Source organism: Saccostrea cucullata, unplaced genomic scaffold (assembly GCF_032062105.1).
Source record: "Saccostrea cucullata isolate Sc308-1 unplaced genomic scaffold, CSIRO_AGI_Scuc_v1 ctg463, whole genome shotgun sequence".
Taxonomy (NCBI): Eukaryota; Metazoa; Mollusca; class Bivalvia; order Ostreida; family Ostreidae; genus Saccostrea; species Saccostrea cuccullata.
The window spans coordinates 230217-250095 of record NW_026925517.1 but is presented as its reverse complement, the minus strand read 5'-3'; the positions used below and the strand labels follow the sequence as shown (position 1 = coordinate 250095).

Genomic DNA, 19879 nt, shown 5'->3' with positions numbered 1-19879 from the left:
ATAATTCAATTTATATTAGACTCTATATATATTATATAAATTATACGTCTTTTTATTATCAAGATTTGATCATGTATAGAGTTGTTTCCCGGGCGTGGTAATGAAACCCTTATGAATGCTCCAAAATGTACCTTGACCCCCGTGTTGCATCGTATTTCAACCGACTCAGCACATTATCGGTCTAAATCGGTCTCACTCCCGAAAAGTATTGATTGATTGATTGATTGATGATTGATTGATTGATTGATTGATTGATTGATTAATGTTTAACGTCCCTCTCGAGAATTTTTTTTACACACTTTCAACATTTCTTTTAAACTTCATTCAATTTTCTTTGAAAATTATATTTTAAAATACTTGGTCCTCGTAGGGTAGAGTGCAATTTTAATAAAAGTAGTAAGGCAATCCTATAACAATCGTCTGTTGTAAAGGCAGTAAAATAATGAGCATAAAACTACATTCGATTGATGAAAAAGTATTAGTCATACGAATCTCTTAGCACTGGAAGTTGTGCGAGTTTGTACCAGTTACAATTAAAATTAGCTTCCTTATTGTAGCTGGGTTTTTTTTTCCAGATTAACACTTTTATTTTTTTTTTATACAACTGAACTTATTATTTTTCTTTCCGGAATAAAAATGCAGAATTCCTAGCTTTAAATAATATCTTGTCATTAATTTCCTTCTCTCCCAAAATCAAACGGTACTTTACAAATTTATTTATATCGCAGTTCCAGGAAGATCTAGTTTTTCTTGAATGTGAATTTTATGTTAGAAAAGACTTTTTGTTAAATGTAAGGAAAGATATCGATTTGTTATACGACTGAATTTGTATTTTTTTTTTCTTTCTGGAATATGAAAATCAGACTTCCAAGTTCAAAATAACATCTTTTATAATCTCCTTATCTTCCAAAAACGAAAAGAAGCTTTTAAACCAACCTTCTGAGAAGATCAACTTCACTGACCAAGGTTAATTTTACGTTGGAAATATTTGTTTTGTAAATTTTCTTTAAAAAATTCAACAATATATAATTCACAACGTACATATATTTGTATTTATCATAAGACTGCTGCATTCTGGCTATAATGTCACAATTTTCTTAATTTAACCATCGTAAGTGTGATGGGATGTTCCTATATTTATAAAAATCAGAATATTTTAACAGGACATTTTGTGCAGATGAATGGTGAGAATGTGAAACACCCATTCTTAATATAAGAGCACAAATGCCTCTCTGATTTTTTAAAAAAATGAAGTTCAAGATAACAATTTTTCTATCAATTACCTTTGAAAGAAAGTATCTGAAGATTTTGTTACAAGTTTTCTTTTCATCAAATATTAGTGCATGGAATAATGAAAAGACGTTGAAGTAGGGGGGGGGGATTTTATTCAGAAATGTATCTGGAAATGTACGTTACTCTTTCTGCAATGTCCAAAAAGGTCTACAGAAAAAATGAAGTCATTAAAAATCACAATTGGAATATCTCATATGAACACCAGCACATCCTACCAACTCTGTCAAAACATATTCTCTCGGCATATGAACGTGCGTTTGATTTTTCCTTTTAAAAAAACTCAGGTTACTTTTTGATCCAGATGTATAAAAAAAATTTATAATATATGCTTTAAATTTTTCTCTTTTTATTGTTTAGAGCGATCAGTTTGGAATCTTGTCATTTTCTATAGATCCTGGAACTTAAGATGTACATGTAGTAAAATTCTATTTTGGAGTTACTGTCTTTTTTAACATATATTCAAGTCGATTTAGAAAATTACGTAAATATAGCGTACATTTCATGATTTATTTCTGTTTGATAAAAAGCTTAAAATCCATCTAAAAATTTATCGTTTTGTTTCAGTTTATTCCAAAATAGATTCTCTATGTAATCACGTTGTGCTGTATATCACAATCACCACTATAAAGACACGATTGCCTCAGAATATGAGTAGGTAACGTACATTTCAAACTTGTAATAATATGTAAGTAAATATTGAAATAAAAACAATTATTGACATAAAAATCTTTTCAATGAAGCGTTTTAAAACAGTAATAAGAAATCATAATGTAACAAACGAGGTTATTTGTCATCAACTACATGAATGTCACGTCACAAATTATTGGGGAGTTCCCTCCACCTCAGTTCAACCATTCTTTTGTGCTGTTTCGCTGAAATTGACACCGTAGCCTAGTTACTTCTAGTTACCCTGTGTGCAAGGGTACAGACAAAAACAAATAAGAGTAAGACATATTTTGCTATGATCAAACAAATACTCATGTTTGGCCATTGAAACTAAACATAAATGATCAAAATCTATTCCGAATATATCTGTCGACACTCTTGTTAACAAATTCATTTAGTATGCTGCAACATCGTTTGTCAAAACACAAACATTACGTGCTTTTCAGCAAATCTGGAAAAATATAATCCAAAATGCAATGATTCAAACAAAACTGAGTATTGTGTGCCTTTCAGTATTTGAAATGTACGTGACCGTCTTGTGTTTTGTTTTTTTTTGTTTTTTGTTTTTTTTTTCCAATTATAAGCCTATGCATACCTTGTGCATACCTTGTTTTAAATTATCAACAACAATTAAATGAATATTGACGAAAAGTCGCATATTAAAAGTAAATAAACCGCAAAATATATGCCAAAGATGAATTTAAGACGCTTAGAAATAAATTTTCTAACACGTGGTAACAGTCTACCACATTTACGAGGATTTGGGGGTGCATTTAGATGCCTTTATGTGGTCAGTTGTCAAATGGATTGTAACGATAATTTTGTTTCACTCGTGTAAACGCAATTCATTGACTAAATTTTTAAAAAAAATGTCAGTTAAAAATACGCAAAATGTACGTTACCAAAAGTAACGTACATTTCAAATATTAAAATCAATTCTCTTCCACAAGCATACGTTACACACGCAATATATTGATACTATTTGAACTTGCATATCATAAGAAATGCATCATACAGGTTTCGTATTCAGAAAGATATACACAGGTATCAAAATTATATTATATAAAAATGACATTAATATAATTTTTTTTCCTCAGCAGAAACATTTCTTTTCATTAATTTTGGGATTTAGCCGACCTCCAACCTTTGAAACTTTCCTTTGTGTACACATTCGAGTGTGTGAAAGTATGAGAATACATGAAAATTCGTGCGAGATTCATTTAATTCGAATTTCATGTTAACGTACATTTCAGTCACGTACATTTTGAATGACCACTTTTCATGTAAAAAATAATTTTTAATTGTGTTAAGCAAAACGTCTTTGCAAGTTTACAGGGAACAAGGGGTTGCTTACTCAGAGTTGTCTCATATTTTCTACTTAATATATATTCTTAATATAGAGTATAATATAGTGTAACGTACATTTCTTTCTTATCTCTACGATTGAAAATGTCTTTCATTCCGTAAACATATTTATAGAAGTTGCTCAAATTGTTCAATTTCATGTTACATCATCTAAGTATGAGTAAATAATCCTTTGAAATTTCAAATTTAGCCTATAAATAAATAAAGGAGAAAAAAAACTATCAGGTGTGTAATCTTTGCGTTTGCTTGTAATGTGGTTGAAATAGAATTAAGCGACAGGAACATTGCACAATAAAAATGATTTATTATCATAAAGAAAATGTATTTCTTGTTATAAAAAGAAATATATATGATACAAGGTTTAACTTATCAGAATTTTTTTACTTGAGGATCAAAACTGCATATTACACAGAGGGGATTCAGCATAATATTTGCCTCGGCGACAGTAACGTACATTCAAATACGCTACTATAGTTGAATTTGGAACTCCTTAAATACCCTTTCAGATCGATAATTATATGAATTCTTATTAATTGTTATATGACTATTTATATTGTTGATTTGAAAATTACACCAGTGGTATTTCTTCTGAATGAAAATAAGTCGACATTATTTGAGCCCTTTCATTGAGAATGGAAATGTTATTTTGTGTTGACTATAGATAAAAAGAGACAACTACATTGTAAGAACTATAACTTGTATGGCTATTGAGTTGAAAACAGTTTTTCATATGAATTCATATGAAACATATGAAAATAACGTAGAGTATTCAAGATCAAAAGTCCATGAAATAATACAAAACACGGACCTCCAAACATCAAAGGTGGTATAAGGTGCCATGAAGGAGTATGTATCCCCTACTAACCAGTTACAATTGCATACAATTCGTATGAAAAACGTCATGCAGCTTTTGACTCAATGATAAATTGTATTTTCTGGCAATGTCATTGTATCGACTATAGAACTTATTAAAACCAATCGAAATGATGACTTTAAACGAGACTGCTGATATTCTTGTTTCATCAACTTGTTTGTCAATAAAAGAAAACCCTCGTTTTAGAACTTGTTCATACGAAGAGCATGCTTTTGTGTATCGAATCTACTGAGATATATAAACTCCTTGATTGACTTATAAACTCTTGATGTGTTGGTTAGACCACTTAACCAAATAATCTATTTCTTAAGTATCTTTTATTTAGCTCTAATGTCATTTTAATTTATTTGTTTTGATTTTATTATTCAATGCATTTCTGTTTGTCATCTTTTTTTCGTGTAGCTTTTATGGCACCTGACCTGATATGGCACTCTTATGTTTTGCAAGTCCGTGTTTGCTCTGCCCCTTTTTTGTATTGTTTTATGGACTTTTGATATTGAATACTGTTCGTTATCTCCGTATGTTTTCTTATGAACTTAAGATAATTGCATTAATTAAATGAAGTAAAGAAGACAATTACATGTGGATACTTTGAACAGTTATCAAGCTCAAATTTTTATCAGAACTGTTAAAAGTTTTTGGACAACATGTTAGTTTTAGCAACATTTTAGCAACATTTCAAGATATTCTAAACGACAATATTTTGTTTTACGCTGTGAAAACTGGGAAATTAATCAAAGAGAATGGTCTTAAAATCACTCATTAAACCCAGTCTAGTTCTTATTTTCATATTTATCAAATATCAGAGAGGAACAAAAAAAGACAGAAAATTGACGAACGAAACAGAAAAGGTATACTTAAGATATTTCTATCATAAAAATCATTAATTATCTGACAATACAAGATAGACAAACCATATTTCCCAAAGAATTATTATTGGTATAAATAGTGCCATTTTCACATTTACACAGTGTTAGGGGGATACATGAAGAAGTGTTTTCCCAGAGAAGAGACTATCGTGAAATATGTTCACTACCTATCAATATCGGAAATTATATATAAAGGGCTTCTTATGTCATCTTGATAATAAAGGTTATCGATTATTACGTTAAAAAGAAACACGACAAATACCTGGTATATTAGTTTTATATCAAGATTGATTTTTTTCACTTCAATAATTTTATTTTAACATCGAATATAACATGTCTAAAGAAATTCAAATAAAATCTGTTTATTTTTTAGGCATCAAATTTTCCTTTTTCATAAAGATGTGTTTTATTTTAATATTTTTTATCTTAAGATTGCTTTTTAACGCAATTATCAGATTTAAGAGAGAAAACTGTTTTGACATTGCAATATTTAGATACTAAGATACACTACAAACACTAAATTAGAGCATTAACTTATAATATTATACTTTCATGTAAATAAGTAGAATCTGATTGGTCTAGAAACATTTGTTAAAAAAAAAAACACTATTACCCGCTGAATAATGAAACCACGCCCTCCAGCGTAGCAACAGTCAACATTGCTTGACGACGGGTGATATTCCGAAACAAGAGGCCCATGGGCCTTATAGGTCACCTGAGCATTATGCAACAACTTTCTAGTGATTGAATTTGATTCATGTTTTAAGCCAGATACTATGGCATTCACAATTTTGAAAGAGGCACCATTGATCATCATAACAATACACTTAGCAGTTGCTTAGTTTGTTTACTTAATACCCATACGCAGGGTAAGGGAACAAAAAATGCATTTCAACTAATCATTTATATTCAGCAATAATAAGTAGTGCCCCTACCACACATGAACCCCTGACCCTTAGGCCTTGATATTTGATTAATACTAAGGAGCAGATTTCAAACCATTCATTCATTTTCAGTATATAAGTACAGCCCCCCCCCCCTCTCTCTCTCTATGGTACCCCTGACCCTGGGGCCTTGAAATTCACAATTCTGGAAGATTAGAGCCCTTGTCCATCATAACTATATAGGTAATTCATCTGCTTAATACCCTGGAGCAGAGAAGAAAATTTCAAAGATTTAATGTATTTTCACTATATAATCAATAAAGCCCCGCCCTAACATCAGAACCCCTGACCCTGGGGCTGTAAAATTCACAATTTTGGAAAAGACATTCTTGCTCATCATAACTATGCACTTAGATAGTTTATTTAATACTCAGGAGCAGAGAAGAAGATTTTCAGAGAATTCATGTATTTTCACTATATAATCAATAGCCCCACCCTAACACCAGAACCCCTGACCCTGGGGCCATAAAATTCACAATTTTGGAAAATACAATCTTGCTCATAATAACTATGTGCTTAGTTAGTGTATTTAATACCCAGGAGCAGAGAAGAAGATTTTCAAAGAAATAATGCATTTTCACTATATAATCTATAGAGCCCCGCCCTAACACCAGAACCCCTGACCCTGGGGCCATGAAATTCACAAATCTGGAAGAGGCACTCTTGCTCATCATAACTATGTGCTTAGTTAGTGTATTTAATACCCAGGAACAGAGAAGAAGATTTTCAAAGAAATAATGCATTTTCACTATATAATCTATAGAGCCCCGCCCTAGCACTAGAACCCCTGACCCTGGGGCCATGAATTTCACAATTTTGGTAGAGGACTCAATGCTCATTACATTCATGCCAATAGTTTGCCTGCTTGATGTCCAGGAGTAAAGAAGAAGATTTTTAAAGATTTCATTAATTTTAGTGGTTTTGGCCACACCCCTCAGGCCTCAGGGGGGCGGGGACCATGAAATTCACAATTTTTGTTCCCCTTAACCCATTGATGCTGTATACCAAATTTGGTTGAAATTGGTTCAGTGGTTTCAGAGAAGAAGCTGAAAATGTTCAAATGTTAACACACGACACACGACGCCCGACGGACGACGGACGAAAACGGATAGCAATAGGTCACCTGAGTTACTCAGGTGACCTAAAAAAATAGCGACTGCGGAGAATTTATGCGCGCACGGTTCACTGTTATATAAACATTTATTATAATATAATAGATATTGCATGTAGTTAAGTGTAACATCTAAAAAATTTTACACTCAAACACAATTGTCAACCTCGACTGCGCCTCGGTTGACAATGGTTTTCTTGGATTTGTAAGGGATCATATCCAATATATAGAGGTGCGTCCATCGAATTTCGCATTGCCGAGTCGCCTACGCCTCTGAACAAACATTAAACATTTCTATCATTTGCATATTCATTAAAGTATATAAAATCTATTTATATCTGTGCATTGTTGTGTTTCTTTGTGTTCGGTAAAGCACCAAAGTGAATGCTACACGTCGTCACAAGTCCATTTCAATAGTACCGTTGTCAAAACTGCGCCGGAAAATACACCAAGTTGGATCTCGCCGAGATTTTTTTTACATAGTGAATTAGGCGACATTACACTATCACAAATACATATGTTAAGCTAATGAATATGAAGAACGTAAATTTAGAAGCAATAAAACAAATGAGTATAAGAAAATTTAATTTCGGCATTCTACTCGGAGAACAAAAATACGGTGTTTAAACTAAGCCCCCCCCCCCAAGAAAACCCCAGCCATATTGGAGGTTTGTTTCTCATGGAGGAGCAGGTGTTTCTTAATTGATCTTATGAATGGTGTAGATTATACACAAGAATAGGTTATGGGTCCAAATAATTTTTCACCGAGGCAGTTACTAAAAAATATGTTCAAGTGAGAGGGATTTTTACAGCCTACTTGAAAGTCATCCTATAAAAAAATTATATTCAACGATGTTGTTCGCAAATAAAACCTGTCGTAACGTATTATTTCGACTGAACGTTTCATATCTATTATAAGACCATTATTTTATTTTTTTCTTAAAGGTTAGTTTTTTAACCTTATGAACAGGGTTCAAGGCCGAATTAATTCGTCAACCCTTACTCCTCCTAGGCACTAGATGTCACAGTGTATTATGCTCAGTTCAAAATTTTCCATTGTCTTTAATAATTGTTAGATTTGATCACTGTCTGAATTTTACCTTGTTTATCATAAGAGTTTAATGAACTGGTACATGTATGTAATTTTTATTACTAATAAAAATGATGTTTTTGATATATGAAATATTACACACTTGAAAAAAACCCCCAAAACTTACCAAATTAAATTTATACATTAATATGCACGAAAGTTTCCTATTACGTGGAAGAATCTATTAAATTTTTAAATGGTTGTGACTTATTTGTAATTTTACATATAATTTATAATTAAGAATCATTCAACCTTTAAAAAATTATACAGTAACATTAAAATGGTTTAAGGTATGTCCAAAAGGAACTTTTGCTTAAACTGTATGAAATATTCCAATTTCAAAGATTGAGTAGATAGAATATCTACTAAACCCATTGAAATAGAGTTCTAATTCATTTTATAAGTACCAGAATTGTATATGACTCAACCTATCTTTTACTACTGAAATAATTATTAAGACATATATAAGTGTAGTTAGTTTTATATAATATAAGTTAATAGAGATGTGATTTTAGTTCACAGGCATATATTTACCGCATATACTTCAAAATAGATAAACACAAAATAACAAATATAAATAGGTAATTATGATAAACTATAATATTCTTTTTATTTCTAAAATTTAAAAAAAGGCAAATTCACAAGAACTCACAACGATAATATCAATCCCGATATTAAATCTTAATTTTTTTATGCTAGGACATACTTCAAAAGCTTTGAAGTTAACCAACATTATAGATTATATCACAGACATTCGTGTTATAGCACCAATGCTTGGGCTTCGGAATCAATACTTTTGTGAATAAGAGTCGGTGCCTGGCTGGGTATAGGACGGAGGAGGAGGAGGAGGTGGGTACTGTGACGGTCCCGCGGGGGATAGGCCGGTCCACGGGTCCAGGTCCTGAGAAATAAGTAGATTGGGCGTATCCTGGGGGTTGAATAGGACCACCTGAATAACCTGAATAAAAAAAGCAATCAAAATCTATTTTCAATGTTCTGTTTTATTGGTTAACTTAACTTTGAAGGAACTTAAGGCATATAAATATCTGTTTATCAGGACATTAGTTATCAATGCATAATAAATCAAATATTCCTTAGCAATAGATTTTTTAAATCAGACATAATTTTGTTTTAATGGTTTTACCGATTTCTTTCTTTAATGATTTATCTTTCTGGGATAATGATGTATCACGGTTAACTTTGATTTTGTTTTCATTGTTTTACCGATTTCTTTCTTTAAAAGTTTATCTTTCTTTGTTAAGAAATCCTTTTTCCTATTTATAACATAGCATTGTAGTTCTAATGTAAAAATTTCAAACATTCATAAATTATACATTAAATTCAAATATACATGCGTCCATTGAAATACTACAAAATCATATTATTAGTTTATTAATTGAACAATTTCATTATCTTCAAGCGTTTCAAACCGAAATTGTAATTTTTTTTAAGTATTGCATTCATACATAAAACATTCATTAACTGGAAAATCTGATTTCTGTAGTCCTGTAAACGGATTCTAGTATGATATTTATAACAGTTAACCCTTGCACCTGTGAAAGGATTCTGATGACATGAAATACGGTTCAACCTGCACCTGTAAATGTATTTCGAGTTGTAACACGGTTAACTGAGCACCTGTAAAAGGATTCTGATGTAATGTAAAACGGTTATCTGAGCACTTAGTAGTTAAAGGATTCTGATGTGATGTAACATGGTTATTTATTTACCTGTATGAGGATTCCAATGTGATGAAAACGGTTATCTATTTACCTGTATAAGGATTCTGATTGGATGAGTTCACAACTGTGACGTTATTTGAGCCGTTTTTAAGATAACAACCCATCCCGCCGTGCCTCTGTTTTTGTTCATGATGTTACAGCAAACTACGATTACGGCTATCAAAACTGCAATACCAATCAGGCAGCTTATCACCATCCCGGCTATCGCTCCACATGTACAAGTACTACATGTACAAATCACAAATCATGATTATAAAAAGATCACTCCAATTTCGTTTGCTATGTTAAGCGTCCGCAGACACGTTTTAAAGGTATGAAATTAAAAAAAATAAATAACAGTTATATGTTTAATAGATACAAAAAAAGACACACACTCATATCCGGAGAACTATAACAAAAATCCTTGACTGTACCTGACGTCAAAAAATCAATACATGTGAATTTTCTTAACACAGTCATCGTTTAACTCAATACGTTTCTTATGTCCCTTTAATCAGTCATCAAAAATGTGTACAAATATTCATATTTCATATGTAAAATAATATTTAATACTTCCTGTTCTCAGATCCTGCAAATCATCAAACCTCCGCGTACAAAAGACTTTATTGAAGGAAATACGACAAAGTCACGCTACGAAATTCATTTTTTACATCACTGCAATCTTGGAATGATGGTCTTCCTTCGAGCATGGCATCCTGTGAACTGTTCCTTCGTTCCGAAAATTTTATATTCCACTTAAATACTTAAGAACGACCTCCTTTACTATTTCTTACCGACTGTTTACAGCATTTATGGGTCTCTTTTGATGTTTTCCCGATGTCTACGCAGAATTTCATCACTACTCTCTGCTCCACCTTTTCCGAAAAGTCCTTTTTCGATCAATGCCGATCATGACTTAATAGATTTTAACCTCGAATTCTTAGCCATTTCTAAACTCTGAAATTTTGTAGGTTAGAAGTTATAACTTTTGTCAACCTCATAATGTAAAAGCATTCCGAATTTTTGCGGAATTTTCCAAAATACAAATGATAATTATAAAGTGATAAATAAATTTTGAATTAAAATTTTGGGGTGCACGGGTCACCATTCCAAGTCTAATAATAAAGCTATAATTGTAATTAAATGTTTGAAATTGAATATAATTTGGTCTACTTTACACGAAATACATTTTCATTACATTGTAAAACACTGGATTCATTGCTTAGTTAACGTAAAGAGATTTTTTTTTATTTAAACAATATTTTATTCACAGATGTTGTCGTGAATAGGATTGGGCAGCAGGCGCAGCCTATTTTAGCCCTCTCCCTAAAGAGATGAATCTGTACTGACACTATTACGTGATCGCTATCTTATCATTGCTTTAAAATTCCAAATTTCTTTTGAAACAGTCTTTATAATTGTGATCAACAGTTACTGTTATACATTATTGATTACAAATAATTTAGAAGCATTGGACAAATACTTAAAAACAGATAAGGATCTGTGTTGTTACAATTATGCACATGAGTCATAATGATATTTTGCCGTGTTTCTAATCATTAACTAGCTCCTAAATCTTTATACACTGTGAATGAACAATTTTCCAATTATTATTTTTATAATTTATAAAATATATATTTTTTTAAATTGTGTTTATCAAGCAAAATAAATCAACGGTATCTTATTTACTTTCAGAAACATACCTTCTTTAGATTGTGAATTATATATCCATCCTTTCTCCAGTGTCGATGTACCCTTAATGCTTTCATTATTCGTGCTGACATTTACATGACTGGATTCATTTTGGCGCCTCAGGTTAACAGGTTTGTCTTCTTCGTATCTGTCCCCAGCTTTTTCAAAGTTACAGGACAGATCGACATCTTTTAGATTTTTTTTTTATCTGATCACTAGTCTTATTAGTGTCTACTATGGTATCTATTCCTCTCTTATGTCGTTCTTTAATGGAACAGTTTGATTTGTAACAAGTATCTGTATCTAGTATCTTTAAACAGAGAAGCAATGAATCCTTTTTCGTTTTGTCCGAGATAGTTTTGATTTTGCAATCTGTACTTCTGGTGCATTTGTCAAGGTCAATTTTCATTGTAGATCCTTATAAATAAATAAAAAAAAATTTTAAATTAATGGCTGCAAAATAAGAAAATACTTTTAATTACAGTATATCTGATAAGCCAGAGGTCTGCAAGCAAACATAAAATATAATTTATCATTTTGTTATACCACTTGTGTTTGTTTTAGTTTACTTCATTCTACACGTGATGCTATAAATTATTTATTCATTTTTTTTGTAATAAATAAGAGCAAGGGAAGAGCGTTATAGTGAAACACAGAGAGATCAAAAGTAATCAAGTTCAAAATTCCACTCAAAAAAAAAAACATGTAACAATCATGATAAAACAAAGAAAGAGAAAGTATACATATATACATTCTTGCCTGTATTTGCTTTAGAGAATAAAACACCACGTATTAAGTTTTCTAACTTTTGAAGATGATTTCTGCAACAAGAAATACACGTTACAATTCTATTCATTTATTACAAGACTCGTGCTTGACTTAAAGTTAGAAGAAGAGAACAGGCGCCGAAATCATAAAATTGTCTTCAATCAAAAAACAAATATTTCCGTCCTTTGTATGGTGTATGTTAGCTAAAATACGTTATAAAGTATCGATTTGAGGATGAAATAACAAGATCCTGAGGCTAGCATTTTTAGCTTAATTGAGCCGAAGGCTTATTTGACTTTTTCGGATAAGATGTTGTTCGGTGTCCGTCAGTGCGTCTGTCTTTCTGTAAACGTTTTACATGTTCAGCTTCTTATCAGGAAATATTGGACCTATTTCAGCCAAACTGCTACAAAGTATCCTTTGGTAAAGGTGATTCATATTTGTTTAATTGAAGAGCCACACCCCATTCCAAGGGCAGTTATTTAAAAATTGGTGAAAAATTAATGGCATCCTTTAAAGTTTTTCTCAAGAACCACTGGGACAGGAAAGATATAACCTTTGTGGAAACATTTCCAAGTAGTATTGATTCAGGTTTATTCAAATCCTGATCCCCGTGGGTAGGGCGGGGCCACAATGGAGGATGAGAGTCTTACATAGTAATACATAGGAAAAATCCTCTTCTCAAAAGCAGCCAAATTATGATTAATGGTAACTTTATTCAAGCATCCTAAGGTAGTGTAGATTCAAGTTTGTTCAAATCATTATCTCGGGGGTAGAGCGGGACGATAAGTTTTACCTAAGGAAAACCCTTTAAGTACAGCAAAGTTCATGTTCATATGAAAACATCCTTAGGTATGATGTTGATGCATAATTGTTAAAATCAAGACCCCAGGAAGTAGGGACGGATGACAATAAAAGTTCAAACTTATATTGTAAAAGGCCTCAGACTGCTCCCAATATTTCATAGTAAAAATTGTTATCATCCTTTCTTAGTGTTGTTTCAATTTTGCATAGATTTAAATTAGTTCTAATCGTACCCTCCTTTAGAATCAGGACGACTTATGCATATACTGGATTGATTTTTGCTTGTTACTAGCACAATGCTAAGGTAAACGAAGTGGCACATCTTCTTCTTCCGAATCAGAAAATATTCTCGAGCTTCTTTTAAGTGTATAATATCCTTCATGAAACACTATACAGTGGACCTTCAGATATCCGGATGCTTCAATATCCGGACGACTTTTCTTCGGAACGGAATTTTTTTAACGTTATTTTGATTTGTTTAACTGGTAATTCAGATATTCAGACGCTTCACATATCCGGACAAATTGACAAGAAACCAAAGCGTCCGGATAAATTAGGCTCCACTAGTACCCGCATCGTTATTCTTTACAATTCTATCGTGTTCAATCGTGCGTGTATCCTATCGTATCGTGCATGTATCCTATCGTATCCTATCGTATCGTGTTTTCCGTTTATCAGGTTTTGCGTTTTCTATCGTGTTTTCCGTTTATCGTGTTTTGCGTTTATCGTGTAGATCGATTATCAGGTTCTATCGTGTATCGTGTTTTGCGTTTATCGTGTATATTCGGAAACCCTCGGTTTTTATCTTTACTATACAAAGAAACTACTGAGCTATTCCGAGTTTCTTTTTCATTTTGTTAATAAGATTAATTCAACCGAAAAAAGAATAAAAAATAAAGTTTTATCCCTTTCTTTTTCATCAAAATAAGGAATATTAAAGCGTAGAAGTAAAAAAAAATTAATAGCGTATTTTATGAATGAATAATTTGATTTATTAATAAATAATTAAATAAATAAATAAAACAATTATATCATAGTAAGGCAGAGAGCGATTGTCATAATTTAAACAGTAACTTTATTTTTCGGAAATGATACTATTAGTATATCGATCACCTGGTCTATTTTTTAAAAAAATAATTTATCGAATTGCATGATTTATTTTGTCAAAATTAAATACTATTAATATGATTTTCTTTAATGAATCAGAGTTACCGGAGAAAGATTTTGGTTAGGTACGATGTTTGCGTACACAAAAAGCAAAATAAATAAATAAATAATAAGCTGGATATTGATATGTATCTTTTTTCATGCAATATTCTGTTTTTCCTTGTTTATCGTCTGATAACGTTAGTAATATGTTTACGCCTCTGATCTGCATGTATGCACAATTATTTAAAGTCTTGGTGTTACAAATATAATAAAACATAAGACATTGATCCAGGTGATCTTAACAACGATTTTGGTCGTATACGTTCAAATTTTAAATTTATTTTTTAAAGATAATTATAAATTCCTAGACATATGTCTAATTATATATAAATTAATAAAAAAAAATCAAAATTATAAAATATAATGCATGAAAATATTGTACCCAATTTGTCACACCATGGCTGTTACTATAAAATAGAAGTTTTTCATTAATTTTATCTGGCATTAGATAACATAAAAATAAAATACACAGGGAAAAACATGATGTTTTTTAAACAGCTTACCTTTTCGGCATGGAAATAAACTGAAAATATAATCCATCGGGATGCCAAAAACCTGAATAAATCGGAGACCTTTACTTACCAGAAAACTGACACGTATGTGTAGCTCTCTAATTAGCACACTGTCTTCCTGTGCGGTCAACCACCCCTCCCCCTTCTCCGCTAACTGACACATCGGCCCGTGTGTGTGATCACCGTCAACATACCTGTACTGATTTCTCACCTGGGGTCAATTAGTAACCTCGAATACTACCTGGTTCTAATGAAACGCATCTACTTATTTTCGGGATTTTGTGCCTAACTTGTTTAAACAAACTTATCAAAGATTTAATTCAAAATATATTAAATAATTGTACAATTTATGGATTAAAAAATCATCTCATTGCTTGAATGTTAAAAAAAATCAAATAAATCAATTTAATAAAATTAAGTCCCTAAACTCACTCCGCTGATTTATTTCATTTCGTACAATGTTTCCATTATGTTTATGTAAATAAGTCTTTTAATAAACTTTAAAAAATATACTGCACTTATGGTACATGCACTTTTGGGTCATCGGGTTTTCTACGTAATACGGACAAAATTAATTCTAGGAAACAATTTCATTGATCGTAGAAACGGATGAAATAGTTCTAACATTCTAAACTATGAAAATTATTTTTTTTACGGTATCTTACTATAAAAATAAAACAAAAGAAGTCGTCTGATTCCGCCGTGATCATATAAGACTAGTAAATACACCGAATCAATTTATAATATTAATCGATTTCATTCCATAGGTATATAAATTTTTTTAAGAATTCAATATTATATCTGGCTATTTGGTTAGATCTTGTTAATCTAATTTTAAATTGGTTACGGACTTCAACATATCCCGCCCTTCCAATATGCCTCATATGAGATTGCCGGGTCAGTCTAAAATGATTTTTAAGGTTTAATAATTCATTTGCCGAATTAAACCTGTTTTTTTTTTGGTTATAATTAGAAAGATTACTCACAGAGTTTAATAGCAATGATTTATAATTATTTAGTCGGAAAAGTCGCATTTCACTCTTTTAATATTTGTTCATTATTTTTTTCTGTTTTGTATTGTAAAGAAAAAAGTATTTAACCATTCAATGTTCGTTAATAAATGCGAGGTTTTAAGTATCTGATATATAAATGTTTACATGTACATAAGTCAGAGCTTAGCGTTAACGTACATGTGCAGTTGTAGCAGATTCATATTCTCATTCATTCATTCAATCTTTATTTCCCCCTTTCGGAGATTTCATGATCATATAAATTAAATCTTACAATACATAAAGAACATCAAGAAAATAATAATAACATATATACATGTCATAGAGACGGGAAAAAGAAAAAAATACAGCTTGTAAACTTTATACATTAAATACAAATATTTAATTTATTGCGTAAATTTCTTCCGTGGAATAACTTGGTACTTGTACATAAATTTATTAGATAGAAAATTAAAATGTACATTTTTTCAAAAATAATAAATCTGTTTATAGAGTTTCAAAATTCACACCCTTGAGAAGAAATTTTAAAAAATACAGTCTCCATTTCATAATAATCCATTTAATCATTGTCATTTTTTTTAAATAAATAAACAACTTATGTAAAATTACCAGAGAGATCTCAAGTTCTTTTTATAATAATTAAAAGTACTTTATAGTTTAGATTTGAAGCTCTGCAAGAATTTGAATTAAAATATAATTAAATTTAAATAATCTTTAATCTTTAAATTTATTTTAAAATAATCTTTTCGTCTTGTCAGAAAACGTTCCGTATTTTGAAACAATCCTATCAGGTTTTGCGTTTATCCTATCGTGAAGATCGTTGATCAGGTCTATCGTGTTTTGCGTTTATCGTGTTTTGCGTGTATCGTGTTTTGCGTTTATCGTGTTTTGCGTTTATCCTATCGTGCGTGTATCCTGTCCTATCGTGCGTGCATCCTATCGTATCGTGCGTGTATCCTATCGTATCGTGCGTGTATCCTATCGTATCGTGTATCCTGTAAAGAATAACGATGCGGGTACTGTGTATTCATACTTTAAGAGAAAAACACATATAAAAGTTCCATACATTAACTGGTGGGTGGAACTATTTGTTGCCCCTAAATCTGATTTCCAAGCATGGACACACATATCATTCTTAGCATTTGTAGTGACTTTGCATAAAGCGTTGTAGTTCATTAACTGCACTGAAAAACACATAACAAAAATGTCGTAAATGACTGAAGAGTACTATTATAGTTGCATCACTTCAGACTGAATTTAAAATGCTTAATTAAATTGCCATCTCCACAAACACTTCATCACGCGCTTTGTTATTTATATGAGTTTTTGTGATATTTTGCTCAATTCAATAATTACCAAAGAAGATGTAGATCAACTTCCTGATCATAAAAGTCCGAAAAATGAGTCTTCCCATTTTTCTGCTATCTTACTTTTCGAAAATGGTGAAATGGTGACATTTTTCCGAAAAGAAATATCAGTTGTTATACCGTTCACAACTTTGTGCTGGAAGGAAGTAACATAAAACACATGATTCAGAATACAGAACCGACAAAGTTATTACAATGAAGCGCATTGAAGTGGTAAAATTTTCCATTTGGACGAAACGTTATGAGTCATGTTTTGAACGTCAATAATAAAATAATGACACGCCCATTTCTTTAGAAACGAGAAAGGAATATTCGTCATAATGTTTTGGGACACTACACTTTCCGCGACAAGCAACATGAGTTACACTGAAATGAAGACTTTTCAATAAGAAAAAGCTATATATAGAGTTCCCGCTTATGTAAAACAGCATTGCAACGAATTTGTACATAATTATTATTTTATCATGTTTATTGGAGTTAGCAAAGCACATGTATCAGTCGAACACGCGCTTACTCGATGTTTATGTAGACCGTCAATTTCATTGGCTATTATATTTATGACATACCTGTTCTACAGGTATTCGATTGAATCGTCTGACCGATTTTTCCTTTCTAAAGAAATGGGCGTGTCTAAAGATAGCTCAAAACGTTCCATCCAAACAGAAAATTTTACCACTTCAATGCGCTTCATTGTATCTAATAATTTGTCATACACTCAGTAGGTTCTCACACTCGACCTCTATATTAGACGACATGTGTTCCAATATTCCCTTTCAATTTTCACATGACTTTTTTCTTAAAAAGATCCACCGATATTCAAATATTTTGATTATTCATATGTTATTATTCTCAGAGTTATTTCTATGTGATTTCAAATGTCCTCAATTAAGTGGATTATAATTTTTCTAAAATACATTTATTCCCAAAAAGTATTTGTATACAGCACTATAGGTAACTATGACATAATATTCTTTTATAATGTCTATGGTAAAGGTCGGTATATAACAGTGTACTAGGGTAGGGCCAGTTTGCAAATACTCAAGATAATAAAAATGGTAAGATATATCTATCATCGTTATTTTGTTTTGAAATGTCTAAATAAAATAATCTAACATAAGAAAACCTAACCTTAATAAACATAAGCTATCTCTAAGGATTGGTTGGATGACGTCCGTTTGTATGTACAGACTCATTTCTTTAAAGAAGCGTTATAATTCTTCTTTTCAGAACTAAATATTAAGAAATTTAAAATGTAAATCGGGGGCATCATGGAAAATAAATGAATGTATGATGACTACAGTTCAATGATAGACAGGTATGGTGATACCAAACTGCATTCAGGCTCAAAGTTCATATTCTATTATCTGTAAACAACACATATCGGGAGAAGACCAAATACTGACTTCCAAGAAACACCAGACGTGGGTTCGGGTGCCATGAAAAAAATTGAAAATCAAATTTAATTTTTAACACGTCCTCCCCAGTCCCCAATAAAAAAAAAACATCACAAGGAGTATACGGCGTGTGTGACCCGTTGGCAGGGGATGCTCACTCTCCCATGGCACCTAATCCCCTCTAATATTTTTTAAGTTCCTATTTTATAATGTTTAATGGACTTTTGAGCTCAGATAGTGTTCGTTATCGATATATATTCCAAGTTATAAAATTTGTTTAAAGCTAAAATTATTAATGCTACTGATTTATTAAAAAAGCCAATCTTTCAGATTATCTGTGAAGGGTTGTCAATTGAAGTTGGTTTAGTATATACACTATATTGATGATAACTATTTTTTAATTTTTCATTGTAACATTGCAAAAACAAATTGTATTTTTGTAATAGTATGCACTTTCTTAATATTCACAACATTTGGAGATGTAAAATGAACGGAAGCACTTAGTTTCATTCTAAGTTGAAAGGGTAAAATGACAAACTGGTTATTCGAATGTTCATTCAAGGGTTATTGCTAGTCATACTTTACGTAAGTTATTAAGTTTATTTTCGAACGTTGTAATAAAACCCTTAAATTGCCAAATATGTACCCATATCATTATGTGTGTATTTGTATTTAAACGTCCTCAACCTAGGCTTTGAACATAAATCGGTCCTACATGTATTCCCGAAAAATGTTAGATAGGGCTTTGAAATAGCTATAGCGTGAGTAATACTATAATTGCACACGTTTAACATTGTTTTAAACTTCATTCATTTTTCTTCAAAACTTATAATTTATAATACCTGGTCTTTGTAGGGTAATGTTAAATTTTGATTTATGGAATGAAACTATTTTAAAATAAATTAACTATAACAAAGATAGGAAAATAAATAGCAAAAAAACTATATTTAATTGATAAAATTGTATTAATCATACTTATCATTGGATTAGCATACTTAGCATTGGAAGTTGTACGAGTTTGTACCAGTTACAATTAAAATCAACCTCCTTATTGTAGCAAGGTTTTTTTTTCAAGATAAACACTTAAACTCTTAATTTTTTCTTTCCGGAATTAAAAAAGGAGATTTCCTGCTCTAAATAATACATTGTACGAATTATCCTAATCCTCCAAAACCGAACGGTACATTATA

At 31.3% G+C, this 19879-nt stretch overlaps 2 protein-coding genes across 2 annotated transcripts in view; both read right to left on the bottom strand.

Moving 5' to 3' along the window:
* LOC134269073 (uncharacterized) overlaps positions 1-17486 on the bottom strand; it is a 30649-nt gene extending 13163 nt beyond the window's left edge. The window contains exons 1-2 of the mRNA XM_062751290.1: positions 17285-17486; positions 16995-17112 (exon numbers count right to left, since the gene is read on the bottom strand). Coding sequence (XP_062607274.1) covers positions 16995-17112; positions 17285-17342 — 176 coding nt within the window. The 5' untranslated portion in view covers positions 17343-17486. The remainder of the gene's footprint in view (positions 1-16994; positions 17113-17284) is intronic.
* The window catches only part of LOC134269074 (cysteine and tyrosine-rich protein 1-like), a 32464-nt gene continuing 21504 nt past the window's right edge, over positions 8920-19879 (bottom strand). The window contains exon 4 of the mRNA XM_062751293.1: positions 8920-9170. Within this exon, the coding sequence (XP_062607277.1) occupies positions 8935-9170 (236 nt within the window). The 3' untranslated portion in view covers positions 8920-8934. The remainder of the gene's footprint in view (positions 9171-19879) is intronic.